Raw genomic sequence first — 26,468 nt, 5'->3', positions numbered from 1 at the left:
AAAACAAAAAATAGACTCACTCTGCTGTAAGCAAAACTGACAAGACATTGACGAATGTTTGTATATGTGTGTGTGGGCAGTATATGTGTATGTATAAGGAAAATGGAGGACAGAGGTCATGCTCTGAAGTTGTGGAATTCAATATTCTGTCCTTGAAGCTGTAAAATGCCCAAGTTGAAAATGAGATATTCTGTCTCCAGCTTGCATTAGCTTCACTGGAACACTGTAGCAGTCTGAGGACAGAAGTATTAGCAATGACAACAAAGTCATTGATAGAAATGGCAAGCAACTGGAAGGTCAGGATCATTCAAACAGACAGAGCAGACATGGTCTCCCATTCTGCATTTGGTTTTGCCAAGAAAGACTATTGTGAGCAGCAAAATCAGTAGACTAGATTGAAAAAGAGTACAAATAGAATGTTGCTTCATCTAGAAGGTGTGTTTGGAGCCTTGGGCACTGAGGAGGGAGGAAGTTTAATGGGCAAGTGTTACACCTTCTGTGATTACATGGGAAGGTGCCATGGGAGAATGAGGAAGTATTAGCAATGATGGAGGAACAGAGAAGGGTGTCATGAAAGGAATCATCCTGCAGAATTCATTGTCAGCAACTAACCTCAGAGTTTTGCATCTTCTGTGTCACATTTGCTTGTGCTGGTCTGCAAAGAAAATAGATACTTATAAACACACAAAGGGTTAGCCGGCTTGTTCCGTGATTTTCTTTCTCCAACTGTCCAGTGACTTATATGTGGTCTTGCCTAGAGGGTTCAGTTGCCATGTTTACAAGATCAGTTTAACATTGGGGAAAATTTCTTTCATAGCCAGAGTTCCATTGTCCATCGAATGGTTTCAATCAATTGTGATAGGGGACTCTCTAGTCAGAAGCACAAACAGATATTTCTGTGGCTGACAAGACAGCATAATGGTGTGTAGCATCCCTAGTGCCGAGGTCAACGATATGTCAGAGAGGGTACAGAAATTTCCAAAAGGGGTGAGGGACCAGCAGGAGCCCATTGTACACATTGCAACCAATGACACAGGTTGAGAAAAAGGCAAGGTTCTGAGGAGAGATTACAGGAAATTGGGCAGGAAGCTAGGTTTAGAGAGTAATAATATTTGGATTACTCGCGATGCCATGAGCTTGTGAAAGTAAGAATAGGGGGATAGAGCAGATGAATGCGTGCCTGAGGAGATGGTGTAGGGGAGAAGGATTCACACTTTTGGATCATTGGAATCTCTTCTAGGGAAAAAGTGACCAGTACAGAAAGGACAGATTGCACCTGAATTGGAAGATTGGGAGATTTGTTAGAGCTGCTTGAGAGGATTTAAATTAGTAAAAGATAGGGGAGAGTGGACCCAGGGAGGTAGTGAAAAAAGAGATCAGTCTGAGACTGGATCAGACTGAGACTGGTACAGTTGGGAAAAGGTGTGAGTCAAACAGTCAGAGCATGCAGGAACAAAGCAGAGAACGAGTTAGGACTGATAAACTAAACTGTTTTTTTCAATGTAAGAGGCCTGACAGGGAAGGAAGCTGAACTCAGGACATGGTTAGGAGCATGGGACTGGGATATCATAGTGATTACATAAACATGGCTGAGGGATGGACAGGACTAACAGCTTAATTTTCCGGGATATAGATGCTATAGGAGGGATAGAAAGAGGGGCGAAAGAGGAGGGAGTGTGATATTTTAAATTAAGAATAACATTAAGAATGTACTCGGGGAGGACATTCCTGGGAGTACATCTAGAGAAGTTATTTGGATGAAACTGAGAAATAAGAAAAGTTGATTACCTTATTGCGATTGTACTATAGACCCCCCTCCAATAGTCAGTGGGAAATTGAGAAGCAAATTTGTAAGGAGATCTCAGTTGTCCGTCAGAACAATAGGGTGGTCATTATAGGGGATTTTAACTTTCCAAACATAGACTGGGACTGCCATAATGTTAAGGGTTTGGATGGAGAGGAATTTAGTGTGTACAAGAAAATCTTATGAATTCAGTATGGGGATGCACCTTCCATAGAAGGAGCAAAATTTGACCTACTCTTGGGAAATAAGGCAGGGCAGGTGACTGAGGTGTCAATGGGGGAGCACTTTGGGGCCAGTGACTATAATTCTACTAGTTTCAAAATAGTGGTGGAAAAGGATCGACTGGATCTAAAAGTTGAAGTTCTAAATTGGAGGAAGGCCAATTTTGACAGTATTAGGTAAGAACTTTCAAAAGTTGACTGGGTGCAGATATTCAAAGTAAAGGGAGATGGGAAGTGGATGGCCTTCAAAAATGAGACAATGAGAGTCCGGAGACAGTATTTTCCTGTTAGTGTGAAGGGCAAGGTTGGTCAGTGTAGGGAACGCTGAATAATTAGAGAATTGAGGGCTTGGTCAAGAAAAAGGAAACATATGTCAGGTACAGGCAGCAGAGATCGAGTGAATCCCTAGAAGAGTGTAAAAGCAGTAGGAGTATACTCTACAAGGAAACTAGGAGGACAAATAGGAGACATGAGACAGTTTTGGCAAATAGGGTTAAGGAGAAACCAAAGGGATTCCACAAATACATAAAGGACAGAAAGGTAACTAGGGAGAGAATAGAGCCCCTTAAAGGTCAGCAAGACTGTCAATGTGTGGGACCACAGCAGATGGAGAGATATTAAATGACAATTTTGCATCAGTGCTTACTGTGGAAAGGATACGGAAGCTAGCGAACTTGGAGAAATAAATAGTGACGTCTTGAAAAATGTCCATATTTCAGAGGTGGTGGTGCTGGATGTCTTAAGATACATAAAGGTGGATAAATCACCAGGACCTGATCAGGTGTACCTAGAACTCTGGGAAGCGAGGGAAGTGATTGCTGGGACGCTTGCTGAGATATTTGCATCATCGATAGCCACAGGTGAAGTGTCAGAAGACTGGAGATTGGCTAATGTGATGCCACTATTTAAGAAAGGTTTAAGAAAAAGCCAGATAGACCAGTGAGCCTGACATAAATGCTGGGCAAATTGTTGGAAGGGATCCTGAGGTACAGAATTCACATGTATTTGAAAAGGTAAGGACTGATTAGGGATAGTCAACGTGGGGCTTTGTGAGTATGAAATTGTGTCTCAATCACTTAATTGAGTTTTTTGAAGAAGTAATGAAGAGGATTCATGAAGCCAGAGCATTGGATGTTATCGATATGGACTTCAGTAAGCCATTTGACAAGGTTCTACTTGGTAGACTAGTTACAAAGATTAAATCACATGGAATACAGGGAGGACAAACCATTTGGCTACAGAACAGCCTCAAAGGTAGGAGACAGAGGGTGGTGATGCAGGGTTGCTTTTCAGACTGGAGCCTGTGACCAGTGATGTGCCACAAGGTTCGGTGCTGGATCCACTGCTTTTCATCATTTACATAAATGATTAGGATGTGAACATAGGAGGTATGGTTAGTAAGTTTGCAGATGACGCCAAAATTGGTGGTGTAGTGAACAGCCAAGAGGTTACCTCAGAGTACAACAGGACTTTGATCAGATGGGCCAATGGGCCATGGAGTGGCAGATTGAGTTTAGATAAATATGAGGTGCTGTAGTTTGGAAAGACAAATCAGGGCAGAGTTTCTACGCTTATTGGTAAAGTTCTGGGAAGTGAACAAAGAGACCTTGGAGTGGAATCGCAGGTATACAGGATAGTGAAGTTTGGTATGCTTGCTTTTATTAGTCAGTACATTGAGTATAGGAGTTGAGAGGACACGTTGCAGCTATACAGGACATTTGCTCAGCCACTTTTAGAATATTGTGTGCAATTCTGGTCTCCCTCCTATAGGAAGGATGTTGTGAAATTTGAAAGGGTTCAGAAAAGACTTACAAGGATGTTGCCAGGGTTGGAGGATTTAAGCTACTGGGAGAGACTGAATAAGCTGGGGCTATTTTTCATGGAGCTTCGGATGCTGAGGGGTGACCTTATAGAAGTTTATAAAATCATGAGGGGCATAGTAAGGCTAAATAGCCAAGGTGTTTTTCCAAGGTAGTAGTGGAGTCCAAAATTAGAGGGCATAGGTTTAAGGTGAGAGGGAAAAGATCTAAAAGGGGCTTAAGGGGCAAATTTTTAACACAGAGGGTAGTGTGTGTGTGTGGAATGAGCTGTCAGAGAAAATGATGGAGGATGGTACAATTACATTTAAAAGGCATCAGGATGGTGGATGAATAGCAAGGGTTTAGGGCCACAGGTTGCTAGCAAACAGGACCAGATTAATTTAGGATATCTGGTTGGCATGGATGATTTGGACCAAAGGGTCTTTTTCCATACTGTACAGCTCTCTGACTCTTCAGAAGCAGACTATTTGGCCCACTGAATTAACAGTGACCCTTTAAAGAACATTCCACCCAGACCACACTCCTATCCCTGTATTTACCATGGCTAATCCCCTAATATACATATATTTAGATTGTAAGAGGGAATCAGAGGTGAATGTCTCCTGAGGTTGGAATCAAACCTGGATCCCCAACACTGTGAGGCAGCAGCGCTAACATGCTGCCCTCTCCATTTGAGTACCCAGATGATTGATTAGATTAGACACCCTATAGTGTGGAAACAGGCCCTTCAGCCCAACCAGTCCACACCAACCCTCCGAAGAGTAACCCACCCAGACCCATTCCCTAACACTGCACCTAACACTATGGGCAATTTAGCATAGCCAATTCATCTTTGGATTACCCACACAGACAGGGGGAGAACATGCAAATTCCACACAGACAGTCACACGAGGCTGGAATCAAACCTGGGACCCTGGTGCTGTGAGGCAGCAGTGCTAACCACTGAGCCACCATGCCACCCATAGATTGCTAGATGATTTGTTAATGGGGTAGGAGATTATCCCCATTCACACTTGTTCTAGGTAATTTTTCATTGTGAGGCTTTTCTGTTGAGTTCACTCTGTTCAATAGCTTTAAAATATAAAAGGTACTATGATGGAAATGTCCAGCCATCATTGACTTGATTTCAAGTCATTGGATTGTGACTTTAGCTTTTTAAAACATTACTTAGTTTTCAGCCAGTAAATTTGTAAATTTATTGTAAAGACCAGCTTCATAATAAGGCTTCACATACCTTATTGAGTTTGTAACAGGATCACCAGGTGCCTGTTGGGTTTCTTGAAGGTTTGTGTGACCATCGATATACCATACTTTGTTAATAAAGCCAGATATTGTTTGTATTGTTGATATTTATTTAGACTTGGCTATCTAAATTGGCGCTACTAGCCTTTTGTGGAAGGGTGAGTGGGCAGAAAGTGGTGATCTGGTTTGGTCAGTTGGTAAATTTCTACATGATACAACATAAAAGTAGTTGTGCATTCAGTCCCTCAACTGGATGCAGTAGTTCATGGAGAACTGCCTATTCACCTTACCCCACATTTGTGGAGTAGCTACTCTAGAGCTACACGTAAAATAGTGGAAAATACTCATTGACATGTTGGTGAGTTTAATTTTTTCATTGGGTGACAATGGTCCCTGTACATTGTCGCTGCATAGTTGAAAACAAAAAAATTTTTAAAAATGGCCAAGAGGACAAACTGTTTTTGCTTCAGGATCCATAATGCACCACGAGTCACAATTCCCTCGACAGAGGAGGGAACTGGGCAGTAAATCCATTCAATCTCTTCCGTCTACAGAAAAGCCCACTTATTGTGAGTTATAAGGATGCAACCTGTGCTTCTGATTTCATCGTTAAAATTAATCCTTCTTGTCAGTGATTTCTGAATGAGAAACTAAAAGCAGAAAAAGTTGTGAATTCACAGCACGCGCATTGAAACAAACACAACAATGTGCAAAGGTTCTGCAGGCACAGCCAAAAACCCTGGTTTTATTTTGCTGCTCGTTTTCTCTTTCATTTCCAGTTTTGCAACACCTGCCTTTTAAGAGAAAAGAAGACGGCGTAGGGTCGTCTTGCTAATAGTCTAAACTGGGAAGAGGCAAAAGGGGATCGAGTGGAATGAACAGGGAGCATGATGAAACCCAGCACACTGTGATTCAGTGTTGTCCCTGAGCTGAGCAGCAATTCCAGTGAAAGACGTCTGATGCAAGGGAGGGAGGAGGGGAGCAAGCTGGCTGCGAGTGGGGAGTGTGCGTCACTGGATCAGGAGCTTTGGGCGGTGTATGATGCTATTTTCCAGGAGCAGAGTGGCGCATTAAACAGTCAGTGTGTGCTTTGGTGAAAACACGGAGATTCTGAGATATTTACAATTGGAGAAAGAAAGGAAAGCGAAGGCGGTCTGTTGTTTGGTGTTCAGCTCAAGCCTTGTTGAATGAATCGAGGGGCGATGGGATGAATGTTGTGGCGGAGGCAGGGAGTGCTGTGTGTGTGCGTCTTATGTGCCTTGTTCCTTTCACAAACAATCCGTTGGTCGAGGGGTTTTGGATGGGTGAGGGATGGAGGCGGTGAGCAGAGCCCCGGAGATTCAGCAGCAAGTCGAGAAGAAGAAGCTGCACCGAGCGCCGTCTCCGGCCAGACCCAAAGCGATCCGGGGCTGGTCGGTGGCGAAATCCAAATGTAACCCGGGCTCCAAGCCGGCTCTGGGGATCTCCCAGTGCCGCCTCTCCCGGCACAGCCCGGCTCTCAAGGACATCAAACTGGGCAAAATGCCCGCGGCTAAAGCGGCGGCGGTGAAGAAGCCGGAGAAAGGAGGTGGTGGTGGTGCTGGAGGAGGAGGTGGCGGGGTGAAAGGCAGCGCCAGCGGCAAGAGGAAGAAGATCCAGCGGCTCGCCAGCGCTGCCGCTCCGGCCCCGGGCACCGACTCCAGCTGCAGCTCCAGCATCAGCTCCGAGCTCTCCGACTGCCCGTCCGAGCAACTCTCCGGCATCCTGTCCCCCGGGGCCAGCGAGCACCGGGACGGCTGCCCCACTCCCCCCGGCCAGGAGGACGGCGGATCCTCGGCCAGCGGCGGGCACTCGGACGGAGCGTCCGGAGCCAAATCCCCGTCGATGGGGAGCCGGCTTCATGTCAGCAACTCGCTGGCCTTTTCCGATTTCAGCGAAGAATTCGTTGACAGCATCCAGGAGGAATTCCTGAAAGAGATCGAGGAGCTTCGGTCTGAAAACGATTATCTGAAGGTAGGCGAGAGGCGGCTTAATCATTTCGTGCAGACTGTTTTGTGGCAGATCATCTCTCTTTTTTGTTTCTGAACGTGGATGTGCCTCAAATGGGTGGGAAGTGAACAGAATGGCCTATTGTGGGTGAACTGGATGATCTAGCTTCAGGAGCACTGTCGTGTTTGTGGACCTTCCCTGTGTGTTTTATTTTAGGTTTTAGCCCTATTTTGTGAAGGTGCACCCAGATTCTCATGATTGTCCTCCACCCTAACACTGATCAATGGATTTGTTGTGGACACAGCTGTAAATTGCTAAAGTATTACTGTAAGGTTTCTTCACAGGGCTGGGGATGGGAACACACCTTGTGTTTCAAGGATATGAACAACAGCATTCGCCAAAGCATTCGATTTTTTTTTAAATGGAGTCCAGATTTGAGTTGTGCCACTGCTTGGTTATAGTATTGGATTGTTGTAGATGTTTGTTTTAATTCTGCTATGATTTCTGAGAGATGAAGAGAAAATGTGCAACTCGAAAAATATATCATCAATAGCACTGTATTTTGATGCGGTTTATTTGTTCTTGAAGGAATAAGCATTTTTGATTCTTGTAGCACTCAAGAGAAATGGATATATATAAGTGCTGCAGGCTGAGATAAATTTCTGTTAGTTTGCCATTGATATACATGCCATGTAAAACTTTGTTCATACTTCTTGTTGAGTCTGCTGAAATCCTGATTTATGCAATTGTTTTTTTCAGTCACAACTCTTCGTTTGCTGCGCCATCTTTCATTCTCTATAAAATTGCCCATCCAAAACTGCTGTTTGTATGCAAACTCTGTCCAAGTCCCATTCATTGTTACAGTGAAAGAGTCACAGAGTTATGCAGCATGGAAACAGACACTTCAAGCCAATTCATCCATACCCACCAGATATACTAAATTAATCTAGTCCCATTTGTCAGCATTTGGCCCATATCCCTCTGAACACTTCCTATTCATGTACACATCCAGATGCCTTTCAAATCTTGTAACTGTACCAACTTCCACCACTTCCTCTGATCCCAGGTTCAATTCCAGCCTCGGGTGACTGTCTGTATGGAGTTTGCATATTCTCCCTGTGTCTGCATGGGTTTCCTCTGGGTACTCCAGTTTCCTCCTACAGTCCAAAGATGTCCATGCTAAATTGCCCATAGTGTTAGGTACATTAGTTAGAGGGAATGGGTTACTCTTCGAAGGGTCGGTGTGGCCTGTTTCCACACTGTAAGGAATCTAATCTAATCTAAAAAGTAGCCTAAACAATGTCGTGTAGAACAACAACTACTGAAATTGAGTTTGAATCCCTCGTGATGGTTCCTGTCCCCTGTAACCTCCTCCAACATTGTAAACCCTCAGGGAATTCTTTCCTCCTCTAATTCTGGTCTCTTGTGCATTGCAGATTTACTTTATGTAATCATCACAATGTGCCATCTGTTTTACAGGCCCTAAACTCTGAATTCTTTCCCAAAGCAACTTTGCCTACTTACTCTCTCTCTCTATTTCAAGAACTCCTTCAATTCTATCTTTTTGGTTAAGCTTTTGCCATCTGTTCTAACATCTCCTCATGTGGCTGGGTGTCACATTGTCTAATATTGCTCCTGAAGTACCTTGGAGCCTTTTACTATACTAAATGAAAGTTGACATTGCCATATTTCAAATGTTGCATAGTTTTTATTTAGTTAAAAATTAAAGGGATCTAAGGAGATGGCACATTTTGTGTAATAGTTATCTTTTTTAACAACCATTTTGTACAATTTGCAAGAGGAAATCCAGTATTCTTTAAACAGCATTGCTTACTTAAAAACATTCAACATATCTTCCTTAGATCTTGATCAGATGGGCCTATGGGCTGAGGAGCAGCAGTTGGAATTTAATTTAGATAAATGTGAGGTGCTGCATTTTGGAAAAGCAAATCAGGGCAGGATTTATACACTTAATAGTAAGGTCCTGGGGAGTGTTGCTGAACAATGAGACCTTGGAGTGCAGGTTCATAGTTCCCTAAAAGTGGAATCTCAGGTAGATAGGATAGTGAAGTAGGTGTTTTTCATGCTTTCCTTCATTGGTAAGAGTATTGAGTACAGGAGTTGGGAGGTCATGTTGTGGCTGTAGAGGACATTGTTTAGATCAGAGTGGTGCTGGAAAAGCACAGCAGGTCAGGCAGCATTCGAGGAGCAGGAAAATCGACATTTTGGGCAAAAGCTCTTCATCAGGAATAGAGGCAGGAAGCCTCCTGGGTGGAGAGATAAATGGGGAGTGGGGCTAGGGAGAAGGTAGCAAAGAGTACAGTAGGTGAATGGGGGTGGGGATGAAGGTGATAGATCAGAGGGAAGGGTGGAGTGGATAGGTGGGACGGGAGATTGGCAGGTAGGACAGGTCATGGGGACGGTGCTGAGCTGGAAGGTTGGAATTGGCGTAAGTAGAGGATATTTATTAGGCGACTTTTGGAATATTGTATGCAATTCTGGTCTCCCTCTTATAGGAAGGATGTTATGAAACTTGAAAGGGTTCAGAAAAGATTTACAAGGATGTTGGAGGGATGAAAGGTTTGAGCCATGGGGAGAGGCTGAATACGCTGGGGCTGTTTTCCCTGGAGCATCCCCTGAGGGATGATCTCATAGAGGTTTATAATCTCACAGAGGGGCATTAATAGATTAAATAGACAAGGTCTTCTCTCTGGTTTGTGTGAGTCCAGAACTAGAGGGCATAGATTCCTTCTAAATCTTTCCCTTTTCATCCTATACCTAAGGGGCAACTTTTTCATGCAGAGGGTGTCACCTGTATGGAATGAAAAGTCAGAGGAAGTGGTGGAGGCTGGTACAATTACAACATTTAAAAGACATCTGGATGGGTATATGAATAGAAAGGGTTTAGATGGATATGGGCCAAGTGCTGGCAATTGGGACCACATCAGGTTAGGATATCTGGTCGACATGAACGGGTTGGACCGAAGGGTCTGTTTCTGTGCTGTACATCTCTTTGACTCTATGACTATTATGAAATAAATCCTTCCCTGAATATATGTTCCATGCTGAAAAAGTATTCAATGGTGCACAGCCTCTTTTCTCAAGTGCATAATTTAGCTATTGTTTACCAAGATAATCTGTGTAATCTCCTTTGATTCAAAGTGAAAATAAATTTAAAATAAAAGCACTAAAGGTTGGTAACCGTACCACTTAAAATAAATAAGAAATCAGTATGAATTACTTCATGGTGCACACCTTCCAGTGAAGACAGAGTCTCCATGACCTTAATGTTAATATTAATTGCTGTTATGAAAACAAAACATCAGCATGATGGATCAACATGGGCGGTATTCAGAAACCCACAGCTGTGGCATTGAAATGGTTCTAAGTAGCATTAGTGACAATGACAGGGAAGACATACAATTCCATCTTAATAAAATTCACAAATATCTTTGTATTGGTATCACACAGTGAAATGTAAATTAAGAAATGATCTTACTTGAAACAAAAGTTAATTCTGCTGAAAGAAACTGGAGGATACAGAAATCCAGCATAATCCGCTTCCGTGAGTCATGTGGACAAGAACATCCTAACTTCAGTCTTTTTAGTCCCTCATATGTTCAATTAGTTGATCTCAGCTGAGCCTATACAATTGCTGTCAGTTTCCCAAGGGAGAGAGATTGGTGACTTCAGGATGGTATTGGCGGAGCTTTAGCGCGATAAAGAAAAGTACAGCCTCAAAATGTGATTTATATTTACAGAACTTAGCCTCTTTGTGGCAATCAGCTTCATGAAAACTAACAAGTTTTCTCTGTCCAATGATCCATTATTTCATCCTATATTCCTAAATATTAGCTTTAAAATTTTAATCAGGTAAATTATTTTTCATAAGAGCTGCCTTACCTCTTCAGCAGTGTGGTGAAGTATATTCATGGTAAAGTAGGACAGAAAAATATGCTGTTTCTTTGCAAGCATGCAAAAATAAAGCATCTGTTTAAATTTAAATTTAAGTTACACAGAAGCAAATTTGAGCTTGCCAGTTAAACACTTTTAATGCATTGTAAAATGTTGGTCAATCCCTTAAAGCTTACTGCATGAAATTTGAAGCATTTGCCAAGCATTTTATTTCTGTATTGTACTTGATAGATAATTTCTGAACAAAATACTGTATTTCTGTTTAGTAGAGCTAAAATTCTGACAGATATGTGACATGACTAACGTCAGTATTGAATTTCAGACAGAGATCAATCCGTCTATTTTAGTGTAGGAATTGGGGAAATTTAAAGTTGTGTATGATGTCAGTAAGAATTTAGCTTCTGATTCCAAAGTTAGTACTCAATGGTCTTGAATTGTTTTATAGTCCTGAGGCAGATGATGTTTGGGCTGCTCCATTCTATTGTGTTCATATTGTTTAATTGTTGTTTTGGCCTATTTTTGGCATTCTTAGCTAAATCCTAAACCAACACTTTGTTATAATCCAAACCATGGCAACATATTACATGGGCTAAATTTTCCATCCATTGGGCTAAGTAACATTGAGCCAGATTTTACTGAAACAGTAATGGCGCCTGACCAACATGTGTTATTAATGTGCAAATTTTCCAGCGACATGCAAGGACGAAAAGCTGCCCCGTGGGTTGCAAATCATCACAGTTGATTGATAGATTTGCATGCTCAATTATGAATGTCACAAAACTAGCACTTCCTGCTTTTGAGTTATGAATTGTTTCAGATTTTTTGAAGTGACAAAATAATCCTTACTTTCCTTCTGTCTTCCTTTACCAACCTTCCTTTCCTTCTCTGTATTTCTGCTTCTGTGCTTGTGTTAACATTGAATTCACCCAGTATCAGTCCTTCCTTTTTTTTTTGTTCCTCTCAAAACACTAAATCTCACTGTTTAAGGGAATGCACCTTTTTTCCTTTTCGTAGAAAGGACCGGTGCAGTTGCCCTCACTGTAATTTTATCACCTTGCACTTGCAGCAAATTGCCTCATTGTGCCCAAGTCTCTCAATATCCTAACTTAAGTATGTGCTGTTGTTCATTCATTGTCAGGGTAAGTTGTGCATCATTGCAGGAGTTCCAATACAAGAAGGACTTCAATGGTCAAGGAGCAAGCCTGCTACCACCCTCAGGGGAATTAGGGATGAGTAATAAATGCAGTTTACATCCTGACAACAAAAAAGTTTGCAAGATGAAAAGCTTATCCAATGTACTACATAAAATGATGCAAATAGAAATGCAACTCCCTATTTTAAAGCCTGTTTGTGTGGGAGATTTTTTAAAGTCAAAACTGGAATTTAATTTGAGCATCCACCAACAATTGTGTATAACTGCTTAAGTTATCCAAAAATGCAGGCTAAATCATAAATGCAGTCTTCACCTACTAATCACCTGAAATCTGTCTTTTGCCAAGCTTCCAGCTTAGTGTGAAACAGCTCTCATCAATTAACCCCATGCTTGTCACTGAAATCCCACCTTGCACCAACAGGAAGTGATGTAACCTAGTCATTTGATCCTTCCCTGTGGTCATTTATATCCCATCTGCTTCAACAAAAAGCTTAAATGTATGAACAGCTGGCATCATGAAGCAGCTGGAAAATCTGCTCTTCAGAACTGTTCGCATCATGGGTAACACTGAATTCATGTCATACAGAGGAATTCAAGGCAAAGCATATTACTGTTCTCTTCAAAATTCACTTCAAAAATAGTAAAACTCACAATTACACTTGTGTTGCAACCATGATTGAATTGTACGTCCATCTTTTGATATAATGACTGATTTAGTTTGTAAATAATACATTGTTCCTTGTATTTTTAAAATATATTCTGAAAAATGTTCATTTGCAATTTTTTTTACTATACAAAAAAGCATACTGAATTGCTTTGACTACAGCTGGGAAAATCACAGGAGGTAGTGACGTCCATTCTTATGTAGACATGCTTCTCAGTGGGCCATGGTGCATATTTGCATGATGTTAATCAGTGCATTAATAATATTTCATAAAAGGCATACCTTGCACAATCATCTAATTGAAATTCAGGCAGCTTCAATCTATTACAGAAATTAACCTGCTTTGTTAAACTGGTTACCATTATTATTCCTCATTTCATGTAACACAGAAAAAACTGTCAAGTGTATTAATAGTTTCTGTCCTGTTTGCAAATGTGAAGAATCGTGTTTTGGAATGGTAGATTTTCAGTTTGTCCTTTTGTGAGATTAGTAGCATTAGCTCCCATTCACTACAGATTATCTGCTTGTATTGTTTTGGCAATGTATGTATTTGTCTAAATTTTAAATTTTAAATAACCAGGGAGAAAGCTGATACAAGTCATCCTTCCTTATAATTCTATTTCAAAAATGCCTGATCCATCTTTCTTACAGCTGAAACATACAAGTAATTGTGGGGACCTTGCATTCTGAAGTTATTGTTTTGCATTTCAACATGTAAAATTTTATTAAATCTCACACTTAAAATAATATTTAGAAATACTGCAGTTCATTTTGAAAGCATTAAGGTCTTCCTTTAGATCTGTGCCATTCAATTCAGTTTTAAGCACTAATAACTAGTTATTTAATGGGGAGGCATGGTGGCTTAATGGTTAGCACTGCTGCCTCACACCGTTAGCGACCGGGTACGATTCTAGTCTCTGGTGACAGTCTGGTGTTTGCACTTTCTCCCTGTGTTTGTGTGGGTTTCCTCTGCTTACTCCAGCCTCTTCCCACAGTATGCGGGTTAGATGGTTTGGCCATGGTAAATTCCCCATAATGTCCAGGGATGTGTAGGTTAGGTGGGTTTGTCATGATAAAATGTAGTGTTACAGGGATCGGGCAAGGAGTGGTTCTGGGGGAGTTAACATGAACTCGATAGGCCGAATGGCATACTTCCACATTGCAGGGATTCTATGCTAGTGCATTTATTTTTTGGCTGCTTCAGTTTCATTCCCAAAAGAACTGAATGGTTTATCTGTAAGCTTTTAAATTTCATACTTCAGGAGTACTGACTATACCTTGCTAGAACAATGAAACTCAACAGATTGAAAATAATTTGCTGCATAGAATTCATTTACACTTATTGCTATGAGGACAGTAAGAATTTATTTACTGCTTTTCATTTTCTATTCTGCTGTATTAAATGACTGATACAAAATAAAAATGAAATACTCTTAATGTTTCTTGATTTTAGGATGAAATTGAGGAGCTTCGAGCTGAAATGCTAGAAATGAGAGATATCTATTTAGAAGAAGATGTTTACCAGCTCCAGGAACTTCGTCAAGAGCTAGACAGGGCAAACAAAACTTGCCGGATCCTTCAATATCGGCTGCGAAAGACTGAACGACGAAGCCTCCGAGTAGCTCAGACAGGCCAAGTTGATGGAGAACTAATCCGGAGTTTGGAGCAAGATGTGAAGGTATATGTGTATTCTTTAAACATTGTTTTCAGAATATTCTTGGAATACATTAAAGGGACTGGTATGGTACAAAGTTTAATTTGCATCTCTTAAATGTCATATCTTACTGTGTAGGAATCCTTCGATGGCTGAGAAGACTTTACAATGTTTATTGCTTGAAGAGTGATTAGATATGTTTTGTCAGGAAGTCGCATTGTCATGAATAAGTTCACAGGAATGCTTGCAAACGTCATCATTCACATTCAGCAATAAAGTGTCCCAGGACTCTGTACAACAATGTTGATATGATTAACTCAATGAGAATGCATTTTGTTTTTTCAAGCAGCTGTTAAGTTTACTTTTCTATTGGAGCAATGATACAAAGGTGCCTGTGTTGGACTGGGGTGGACAAAATTAAAAATCACACAACACCAAGGTTATAGTCTAATAGGTTTATCTGGTAGTTTATTTGGAGCACTGCTCCTTTGTCAGGTGGCCACTGAAAGCTTGTACTTCCAAATAAAGCTGCTGGACTATAACCTGGTGTCATGTGACTTCCTATTGTGACTTTTCTATTGGAAACCAATTAGTTGAAAACCCAATTTTTGGAATGAATTAAAATTAAAAAGCAAAATCAGCATCATAATTATTGTGCCGCACTTCTGCTAATGGCGATCTCTACGTCATTAGTAAATCTTTATAACATGAAATAAATGGAACTCTTGCCCCAAAAGTTCTTAAACCCAACCTTAATTTTTTAAAAAAATTGTGGACAATTTTGAAGACAGTGACCACCGGTCTATTCAATATTTCAGTTCTGTTATTTAAACTTATAATGCTGCCTTCTAGGAGATTGTCTAATACCTCTACATATGCACTCTCACTTCTTGGATTTACCAGTGAGGCAGGCAGTGCTTCATTTATAATTTTTGTGCACCATTCCCTCCACATCCAATGTTAAAATATCTCTTTTGACTCTTCAAATCCCATTCCCATTCACTGGGACATATATGTGCAAAAATCAAAAATACAATTACGTTGACAAGCTTTAGACCATTTAAACATTGTCAGTAACAAGATTAATTACTTTTTTTTCATACTTGAGGTCAAATATCATGTTACAATCTAAAGCATAAAATACTTCTGAGATAAACAGTTGGCTAGGAGTCTAAATCTTTTATTACTTCCATTTATTATGCAACCTATTATCTTTTATTGTTCCCCATTATGCATGATGTATTCAGTAAATGCATAAGGAGAGACCAGGCCAATATACCTCAGATGATCTCTTTGGAACATATAAAATTCTTAAGCAACTTGTCAAAGTAGGTACTGAGAAAATATCCCCAGTTGCTGAGGAACCCAGAGTACAGAGTCATAGTCTCAGAATAATGGATCAGCCATTTAGGACTAAGAACAGGAGAAATTTCTTCAGTCAAAGTGTTCTGAAACATGGGAATTCTTTTTACCCCGAGCAAGTTGTGGATGATCAGTTGGTGAGTACGTTCAAAACACAAGGTCTTTGGATAATAAAGGGATATGAGAATAGTGTGGAAATGTGTGATTGAGGTAGAGGATTAGCCATAATCTTGTTAAATAGCAGAGCAGGCTCAAAGCGCCAAATGATGCTGTTAACACTTAAATTCTTTTCTGAGGCCTGAGGACCGAATAATATTGATCCTTTGGCCTCTTAGTTCAGACATGCCCCACTGCCTGGAGGTGGGTTGATCTATCTTAAAAATGCAACAATGAGTACTGGAAGTTTTTGGGTATTCATTTTTAAGTGTAAAACTAATATATGTAAATGTTCCTCACTTAAGTCAGCGCATCATTAATCTTATTCTGTAGGTTCCTAGCCAATTATTTATTTTAAAAATATTTGATGCTTGAGATTACAACAGAATATTTGACCTTAAGTATGAAATTATATGGTCATTAAACTTTTTTTAGTAGTAAAGTTAAATGGTCTAAATTTTGTTACTTTGCTGGTGTATCTGATGTTTCCTGTTTGAATGTATATGTCCCAACGAATGGGATGGGATTTCAAGAGTCAAAAACCATTTTAAAATTAGACATTTGTCCTGATCTATTTGTTTAGTAATACCAGCTTTAATTTTAACTTGTATGTGTTAATCTATATGATGTAGGTAGCAGCTCTTTAGGAGATAGTTATCAAGGGTGCTTAATACCAATTTTATGTGTCACTGTTCATATCATAATAAAAATAATTTTTGTTGTATCAGCCAGGCATTCCATTATCCTCACTGCTCAAATGTTTCCCAAATGTACGTTATTCAATTAAACTGATTTATATTTTTTTTTGTTTATTTCCCACTTACACTCTTACTGGGAAATGTTGAGTTTAGGTTAGATAATTGGGGTAAAAATAAGTTTAGTGTTTTGCATTGAAAAGTGTCAGACACAAACGAAACATGTGTGGAGGTTTATGTGTGTTAGTTACTTAAATGCATTTCAAAGTATTTCCCCTTGCATGGTCCTGGCTTCCTTGGTAAAGGGAATCAGGTTTATCCAGGGCAAAATCCTAACTTTTAGTCCTTAGGAAGTTTTTGTCATCAATTCATCTGTTACCAACAAAGGTTATTAGAATTAATGAAGTTCCAAGATGTTTCTTTTGGTCTCCCTCCTATAGCAAGGATGTTGTGAAACTTGAAAGGTTTCAGAAAAGATTTACAGGCATGTTGCCAAGGTTGGAGGGTTTAAGCTATAGGGAGAGGCTGAATAGCCTGGGGCTGTTTTCCCTGGACCGTCGGAGGCTAAGGGGTGACCTTTAAAGAGGTATTTAAAATCATGAAGTACATGGATAGGGTAAATAAACAATGTCTTTTCCCTGGGCTGGGGGAGTCCAGAACTAGAGGGCGTAGGTTTAGAGTGGGAGGGGAAAGATTTGGAAGGGACCTTAGGGGCAACTTTTTCACGCAAAGGGTGCTGCATATTTGAAATGAGCTGCCAGAGGAAGTGTGAAGGCTGGTACAATTGCAACATTTAAAAGGCATCTGGATGTGTATATGAATAGGAAGGGTTTAGAGGGATACTGGCCAAGTCCTGGCAAATGGGACTAGATTAAATTAGGATAGTTGATTGGCATGGACGAGTTGGACCAAAGGGTCTGTTTCATTCTGTACATGTCTGTGACACTATTAGTCAGAAAAACACTCTGCTTTATAGTGACAGGAATGTCATTAATAAATAACACAAAATATTAAGCTGTTACTGAAATGAAGCAAATTTGACTGCTTAAAGTGTGAAAATCTTAATAATGTAAATACAGGAACCCAAGATTGGTTTCTGGCAACTAACACCCTTTTATTGCCTCAGAGCCATGAATTAGCATCTAACGATGGGCATGTTTGTACAGCAGACTCACACCCCTGAGAACTCTGAGTCATATTAAATCCCGATTACTGCACTCGGCAATTATGAGTTGTTGCTTGTAGAAACTTTGGAAGGTTCTCTCAATGTTTGTTTGTGCTTATAGCAAAATGTCAGTTTTCATTAGTAGGGAATGATTCCTGTGAACTCATAACTGTGCCATTATCTATATCACCAGTAGAATTGTTTGCTGAGTTAATGGTTATTTCTCTTTACACTGGAGATCACATTGGATGCCCATCATTTCTCCTGTGTCTCTTGGAAAAGCAGTTATTACAGTAGTATTGGAACCAGTGATACAGACTTGAAGCAGACTTTCAATTTGAATTAATATGTCATTAGTCATTATTAGGCTGTTGATTGCTTCGGACAATATGCTGCATTATTTTATGATTGGTCAGAGGATGGTTTTTTCCAGTTAGGCCAACTCTGCACAGACCTGTGGTAGCTAAGTTCATCCATCCTCTGAAGTTTAAACTTCCATTAACAAAAACTCTAACTCAACTCTGGTATGAACTAGATGATCTCTATTAATCATCACCTGAAATTAAGTTGAGAACAAAACTGGATATGACAAATATTAATGAGATCAAATCACAAGTTTTTGCTTTGGTGCAGCACCTAGAAATGTTAAAATAAAAACAGAAAATGCTAGAGAAACACACCAGAGCTGGCATCATCTGCTGAGAGAGAAACAGTTAACATTTCATGACTTCAGGACAGCTCAGCGTTAAGTATTGACACTAATGAAACTCCCACTATGTTTTGTGGTGGAGAATTCCATTGACTGTCAATCCCTTGAGTGACAATCCTTATAGAACATAGAACAGTACAGCACAGTACAGGCCCTTTAGCCCACAATGTTGTGCCAAGCTTTTATCTTAATCTACACAACCCTCAATTTATTGCCATCCATGAACTTGCTCAGCAATCGCTTCAATCACCCTAATGTCTCTGATCCTGCTTCACTACTGGCAGTGCATTCCACGCACCCACCACTCTCTGCTTAAAGAACCTACCTTTGACATCTCCCCAATACCTTCCACCAATCACCTTAAAGTTATGATCCCTCGTGTCAGCCATTTCTGTCCTGGGGAAAAGTCTCTGGCTATCTGCTCTATTTATGCCTCTCATTACCTAGTACACGTCTATCAAGTCACTTCTCTTCCTTCTTCTGTCCAATGTGAAAAGCCATAGCTCACTCAATCTCACTTCATCAGACAAGGCTTCCAATCCAGGCAGCATCCTGGTTAATCTTCTCTGCACCTACTCTTGTTGTGGTAGATAGTACCTTTTAGGAATGACCAGGAGATGCAGAAAGTTCCTCAAAATGATAAGCCTTTACTTGCAAACAAAAGCTGTGGCCATCAGAGCAGACAACCCTGAAAGTCTGCAAACAGCAAGTGTAGTCTAGTGATTATGCTGTTCTAAAAGCCACGCCATATCCCTCTTACATTAGTATAACCCATTGCACTCAGCCTACATTATATCTCCTTAACCAGTCAGACTCTGCCACAATTGTCTTCTGGATTGCTGCAGATCACCGCATTGTGCCGTGGTCATCTTTCTTCACCTTTTTGTCACCTGACAGGCTGCAGTCACGCAAGGCTGACTCAAGCACGCAACCGAGACCTTAGGCTTGCATAACATCCCAACATTTATTATTCTGTGGTTATATATTTATATTTATCATACTCTAAAGCATCTACATCCTTCTGTTAAGGTTTTTTTCCTGAGATTCTTACATACTTGATGCAACTGCAACACGCCAACCTCTGTGAACAACCAAACTATTGTTAAGCACAGTACAGTACAAACTTTCCAGAGGAACTATTAACACGCATCTCGCAGGGTTTGTGGAGTTATGTAAAGTTCTTCCTGAACAAAGGGAACCATCCTTCCTTTATACAAAGTCTTTACATCATAGTCAGTAATGCCCACAAGACAACCCCCAGTCACTCCCCCACAGTCACACGTCACTCAAGACAGAATGCATTGACCACATCGTGTACAGAAACAATGTAATGTAAATCATCTCTTAATGGTCAAATCTGTTGTGAATCGTTTCTTAACTACAGGGCATCATCAGATTTCCAACTATAATGTTCTTATTAATTTCTGAATAGGAGATAATGACAATGTAAATGGCTCTGAATGGCAAGGAAATGGCCTTGTAATTGACTCTAAATAATGGAAGATGATAATGTAAATTTCTTACATTCTACCTGTAAGAGAGAGACATCCCACTCTAGCCCCCAGGGCATTCAATTTCTTGCAGGTCAGCACAGCAAATTAACTCTTCAATACTTCCTATAGTGAGGTGACCAGAACTGGACACAATATTTCAAGTGTGGTCTAACCTGGGTTTTATAGAGTTGCAGCAAAACCTCACGGCTCTTAAACTCAATCCCCTGTTAAAGCCAAAACACCAAATGCCGCCTTAACAACACTGTCAACTTGGGTGGCAACTTTGAAGGATCTGTGTACGTGGACCCCAAGATCCTGCTGTTCCTCCACACTGCCTAGAATCCTGTCTTTAACCCTGTATTAAGCATTCAAATTCAACCTTCCAAAATTAATCACTTCACATTCATCCACGATGAACTCCACCTGTCACTTCTCAGCCCAGTTTTGCATCCTGGCAATGTCTTGTATCTTGTAACAGCCGTTGACACTATCTACAACACCACTAATAATTTGTGTCATCGGCAAACTTACTAACCCACCCTTCCACTTCTCCATCCAAGTCATTTATAAAAACTACAAAGAGCAGAGGCCCAAGAACCTATCCCTGCAGGGCACCACTGGTCACCGACCTCCAGGCCGAATGCTGTCCATCCACTACCACTTGCTGTCTTGTTTTGGCCAGCCAAATCTGTATCCAGACAGCCAAATTTTTCTGCATCCCATACCTCCTAACTTTCTTAATGAGCCTACTGTGGGAAACCTTATCCAATAACTTACTGAAATCCACATATATCTCATCCGTTGTTTGATCTTCGTCAACTTGTCTCATCACATCCTCAAAGAACTCAATAAGGATTGTGAGACATGACCTGCCTGACTCAAAGCCAAACTGACTATCTTTGATCAAACTGTGTTTTTCTAAATAGTCATAAATCCTTCCCAGTATCTTGCTTACCACAGACGTAGGACTGCATGGTCTGTAATTCCCAGGGATTTCACTATATCTGGTCTGGCCCTTGGGACTTATCAATCTGGATGCTTCCCAGATTTTCCAGTACATCCACTTTCTTAATTTCAACCTGTTGAAGCCTATTAACTTGGTCCACTGTGTTCTCACAATCAACAAGGTCCCCCCATCTAGCGAATATTGAAGCAAAAAGCTCATTTAGGACCTCCCCTACCTCTTCAGACCCCAGGCACAAGCTCCCTTCGCTATCCCTGATTGGCCCTACCCTTTCTCTGATTCCTCACGTAAGTGTAGAATGCCTTTGGGTTTTCCCTAATCCTTCTCACCCAGGCTTTTTTGTGCCCCCTCCTCGGTCTCCTCAGTCCATTTTTGAGTTCTTTCCTAGCTACCCTGTAATTTTCTAAAGCTGTGCCAGATCCTTGCTTCCTCAACCTGAAGTAAGCTTTCTTCTTCCTCTTGATGAGAAGCTCCTCTTCTCTTGTCATCCAAGGCTCCTTCACCTTACCATTCCTTGCCTGACTCAGTGGGACAAAGTTATCCAAAACTCGCAACAGGTGCTCCTTAAATAGCCTTCTTACTTCTGTTGTGCATTTCCCATCAACCAATTCCCAATTTATATTCCACAACTCCTGTCTATTTCCCTCTCCCCAATTAAATACCTTCCCATTCTGTCTATTCCTATCTTTCTCCATGGCTATGGTAAGGGCTCACTGTCATTGAAATGCTCTCCCATCGAGAGATCTGACACCTTGTCTGGCTCATTGCCAGGTACCAAATCCAATATGGCCTCCCCCTAGTTGGCCTATCAACATATTAAGTCAGGAATCCTTTCTGGGTGCACCTGACAAAATCACCTCCATCCAGACCATCTGCACTAAGAAGGTTCCTATCAATATTGGATAAGTTTAATTCACCCACAACAACTCTGTTACATCTGCACCTTTCCAAGATCTGCTGTCTAATCTGTTCTTCTAAGAACTATTCTTATATCTGCTAAACGATAGACTCATTATGCTGAGACTGTCCCCATGTTCTAGATTCCTTAGTCAGGGGAGAGAGCTCAGGATGAGACCTGTCATGCCCTTCATGTGAATGTTAAGTATTGCACAGGCCTCACTCTTTTTATGTGGCAAAAGTGCCATGCATCTTGCTCAGCTGATGTAGTTCAAATGATTTTGAAACTACACATGGAGCATGGTGCTCTTAACAGTTTTCTGAAAACAAATCATGAAATGTAGGTTTTTCTTTGTTGACACTTCAACTACTTTTGAACAAGGACAGAATATTGTGTACCATTTTTGGCAACAGGATAAAAATTCTTGCTGCATTTTGGAAAAGCAAATCTTAGCAGGACTTATATATGTAATGGTAAATTCCTAGGGAGTGTTGCTGAACAAAGAGACCTTTGAGTGTAGGTTCATAATTCCTGGAAAGTAGAGTCGCAGGTAAGTAGGATAGCAGAGAAAGCATTTTGTATGCTTTCTTTTACTGGTCAGAGTACAAAGTTTGGGAGTTGGGAGGTCATGTTATGGTTGTACAGGACATTAGTTGGCCACTGTTGGAATATTGCGTGCAATACTGGTCTCCTTCCTATCTGAAGGATGTTGTGAAACTTGAAAGGGTTCAGAAAAGATTTACAAGGATGTTGCCAGGGTTAGAGGATTTGAGCTATAGGGAGAGGTTGAATAGGCTGTGGCTGTTTTCCCTGGAGCATCAGAGGCTGAGGGGTGATCTTATAGAATCATGAGGGGCATGGATAGGATAATTAGAGAAGGTCTTTTCCCTGGGGTGGGGGAGTCCAGAACTCGAGGACATAGATTTAGGATGAAAGGGGAAAGATATAAGAGGGACCTAAGGGGCGACATTTTCACTCAGAGGGTGGTACATGTATGGAATGAGCTGCCAGAGGAAGTGGTGGTGGCTGGTATTGCAGCATTTAAAAGACATCAGGATGGGTATATGAATAGGAACGGTCTAGAGGAATATAGGCCAAGTACTAGCAAATCGGACTAGATTAGGTTAGAATATCTGGTCAGCATGAACAAGTTGGACCGAAGGGTCTGTTTCTATGCTGTACATCTGTATGACTGTGAGTGAATCTTTTGCAACACAGTTTAATGTGCCTCTGGTGAAATTCAATGAGTGGCAAGAAGGAATTTATCCTAATTACTGTGCCATAAATGGGTATGGCTTTGTGGGAATATTTTGGGGAAAAAAGATAAAATGCCACATGGTGTGCAGGTGGATAAAGAACAGGTTGAGCAACAGGAGGCAGAGAATAGTAGTTGAAGGGAGTTTCTCGAAATGGAGAAAGTGACCAGTGGTGTTCCACAGGGGTCAGTGTTGGGGTCACTGTTGTTTGTAATATACATAAATGATCTAGAAGATGGCACTGTTGGTATGATCAGCAAGTTTGCAGATGACACAAAGATTGGTGGAGTAGCAGAAAGCATAAGGGACTGTCATAGAATACAGGAGGATATAGATAGACTGGAGAGTTGAGCAGAAAAATGGCAGATGGCTTTCAATCCAGACAAATGTGAGGTGATGCATTTAGGCAAGACTAATTTTAGGGCGAATTATACAATGAATGGAAGAGCCTTGCGAAAAGTTGATGGGCAGAGAGATCTGGGAGTGCAGGTCCATTGTACCCTGAAGGTTGCTGCACAGGTGGATAGAGTGGTCAAGATGGCATATAGTATGCTTCCCTTCATTGGACGGGGTATAAGAGCTGGCAAGTCATGTTAAAATTGTACAAGACATTGGTTCGCATTTAGAATACTGTGTACATTTCTGGTCACCACATTACCGAAAGGATGTGGATGCTTTGGAGAGGGTGCAGAGAAGGTTTATGAGGACGTTGCCTGGTATGGAAGGTGCTAGCTATGAAGAGAGGTTGAGTAGGTTAGGTTTATTTTCACTAGAAAAAAGGAGATTGAGGGGGGACCTGATTGAGATTTACAAAATCATGAAGGATATAGACAGGGTCAATAGAGACAAGCTTTTTCCCAGGGTGAAGGATTCAATAAAGAGAGGTCACACTTTCAAGGTGTGAGGTGGAAAGTTTAAGGGGGATACACACGGCAAGTACTTCACACAGAGGGTGGTGGGTGTTTGGAACACGTTGCCAGCAGAGGTGGTAGAGGCAGGCGTGGTAGATTCATTTAAGATGCGTCTGGACAGATGCATGAGTAGGTGGGGAACAGAGGGAATACAAATGCTTAGGAATTGACTGACAGGTTTAGACAGTACATTTGGAACACCTCAGGCTGGAGGGCCAAAGGGCCTGTTCCTGGGCTGTAAATTTTCTTTGTTCTTTGCCAAGTGCATGTTCTGAATAACGTGTATTGACTTCCTGTATACTACAGGTTTCAAAAGATGTGTCTGTAAGACTTCACAATGAACTGGAAGCTGTGGAGAAGAAGAGAATAAAGTTAGAAGAAGAAAATGAAGATCTTCGACAGAAGCTCATTGAAATGGACGTCTCCAAACAGGTGCTACAGAATGAAGTGGACAAAATGAAAGAGGTAACATTGCTCATGGTTGGCTGCTGACATTTTCAAATACTGTACATAATTCCAAAATATGTACAGGCAGGTTTTTCAATACCTCATTGCTAATTTGGGACCTTGACCACAGGAGCTTTGACTGCAGTTGTATTTTCCATGGTTTTTAATTCAACATTTTAATCGACAAAGCTTCATACCAGGAGCATGATTTGTAGAATGGGCCCTATAAAGGTCAATTTTATGTTACAATGAAAGTTGGCTGTTTGAATTAGATGCACTAAAGAGGAAACCAGACAAAAATGCAAGGAGAAATGAATAGAGGGTTACGCTGCCAGATGTGTAAGAAGGAGGTGACATACTGGCACAGACTGCTCAGGTTCGATGGTCTGTTTCTGTGCTGTATGTTTTGTGTAACTATGTATAAAGTATAGACTCTTGTATTAAATATTGCGAACATTGATGTTTTGCATGACATTTTCCATTAGCGGTCAGCTGATAACTTTTTCTGCTTCTTCATGATCCTGCCTCACAGTGCCAGGGTCCCAAGTTTGATTCTAGCCTTGGGCGACTGTGTGGAGTTTGCACATTCTCCCAGTGTCTACGTGGGTTTCCTCCAGGTGCTTCAGTTTCCTCCCACCGCCCAACGATGTGCAGGTTAGGTGAATTAGCCATGCTAAATTGCCCATAGTGTTAGGTGCATTAGTCAGGGGTAAATGTAGGGGAATGGGTCTGGGTGGGTTGCTCTTTGGAGGGTCGGTGTAGACTTGTTGGGCCAAAGGGCCTGTTTCCACACTATAGGGAATCTAATCTAATAAGCTTCAAGTTGACACACCCTTCTCATTTCAAGCCATCCACTAATACCATTGTTTCAAGTATTGCTGATTGAGATACCAGAACGCAAACTAAGGCTGATAACTGTGTACATTTATGATCTAATGCGTGTAATTCTGTATCTACCATGATAAATATTATTATCTTTCTTACTAATGGCAAGGCTCATAAAACAAACTTCTAGCGAGTTTTATCAGTCTTCAGCTGTATTACTAAAACAAATACCACACTATCAAGCTTATGAAGTATTGGATTAATTTTACTACCGAAGTGTTCAACTGGAATAGCTGATTCAACCTGCCCAGCTTTCTCCTTCCTTTCCCCCAGCGGCCCGATACTTTTCCACGCTTAGTGATTGTTTAATGAGAATTCCACTTTGCCCCAGGGTAATTTATTTAGCTGAATTCAGAATAGGAACTGTTATACTGTCGTTCATCAGTCAAGTGATGGAAGGTGTCATCAACATAACTATCAAGCAGCACCTGCTCAGCAATAACCTGCACCGTGATGCCCAGTTTGTGTTCCTCCAGTGCCACTCAGCTCATTACCTTATTACAGCTTTGGTTCAAATATAGACAAAAGAGCTGAATTCCAGAGGGGAGGGGGCAGTAACAGCATGAAGGCTGCATTTGACCAAATGTGGCATCAAGGATCCCTACCAAAATTGGAATCAGTGGGTATCAGGGAAGACTGTAACCACCAAAGTCATACCTGACATGTAGGAAGGTGGTTGCAGTTGTCGGGAGAGTATCATCTCAGCTCCACGGCATCTCTGCAAGTGTTCCTCAGGGTAGTGTCTTAGGTCCAACCACCTTCATCAATGACCTTCCCTTCATCAAAAGGTCAGAAGTGGGGATGTTCGCTGATGATTGATTGCATAATGTTCAGCACCATTCATGACTCCTCAGATACTGAAGCAGTCTCTGTCCAAATGCAACAAGATCTGGACGATATCCAGACTTGGACTGACAAGTGACAAGTAACATTCGTGCTACACAAATGCCAGGCTGCGACCACCACTAATAAGAGACAATCTGACCACCACCCCTTGACATTCTTTGGTGTTACCATAAATGAATCCCCAATAATCAACATCCTAGGAGTTATCATTGATCAGAACCTCAACTGGACTCACCAGGG

The 26,468-nt window shown here is 41.1% G+C and overlaps 1 protein-coding gene across 1 annotated transcript in view; it reads left to right on the top strand.

Annotated features, from left to right (window-relative positions):
* The first annotated feature begins 6,162 nt into the window (after positions 1 to 6,162).
* Positions 6,163 to 26,468, top strand: part of mtcl2 (microtubule crosslinking factor 2) — a 99,062-nt gene continuing 78,756 nt past the window's right edge. Inside the window, exons 1-3 of the mRNA XM_060836082.1 lie at positions 6,163 to 7,079; positions 14,241 to 14,465; positions 24,357 to 24,515. Coding sequence (XP_060692065.1) covers positions 6,399 to 7,079; positions 14,241 to 14,465; positions 24,357 to 24,515 — 1,065 coding nt within the window. The 5' untranslated portion in view covers positions 6,163 to 6,398. The remainder of the gene's footprint in view (positions 7,080 to 14,240; positions 14,466 to 24,356; positions 24,516 to 26,468) is intronic.

This window comes from Hemiscyllium ocellatum, chromosome 15 (assembly GCF_020745735.1).
Source record: "Hemiscyllium ocellatum isolate sHemOce1 chromosome 15, sHemOce1.pat.X.cur, whole genome shotgun sequence".
Classification (NCBI taxonomy): Eukaryota; Metazoa; Chordata; class Chondrichthyes; order Orectolobiformes; family Hemiscylliidae; genus Hemiscyllium; species Hemiscyllium ocellatum.
Note: the sequence above shows the minus strand (reverse complement) of the source record. Positions and strands in the feature narration are given on the sequence as shown.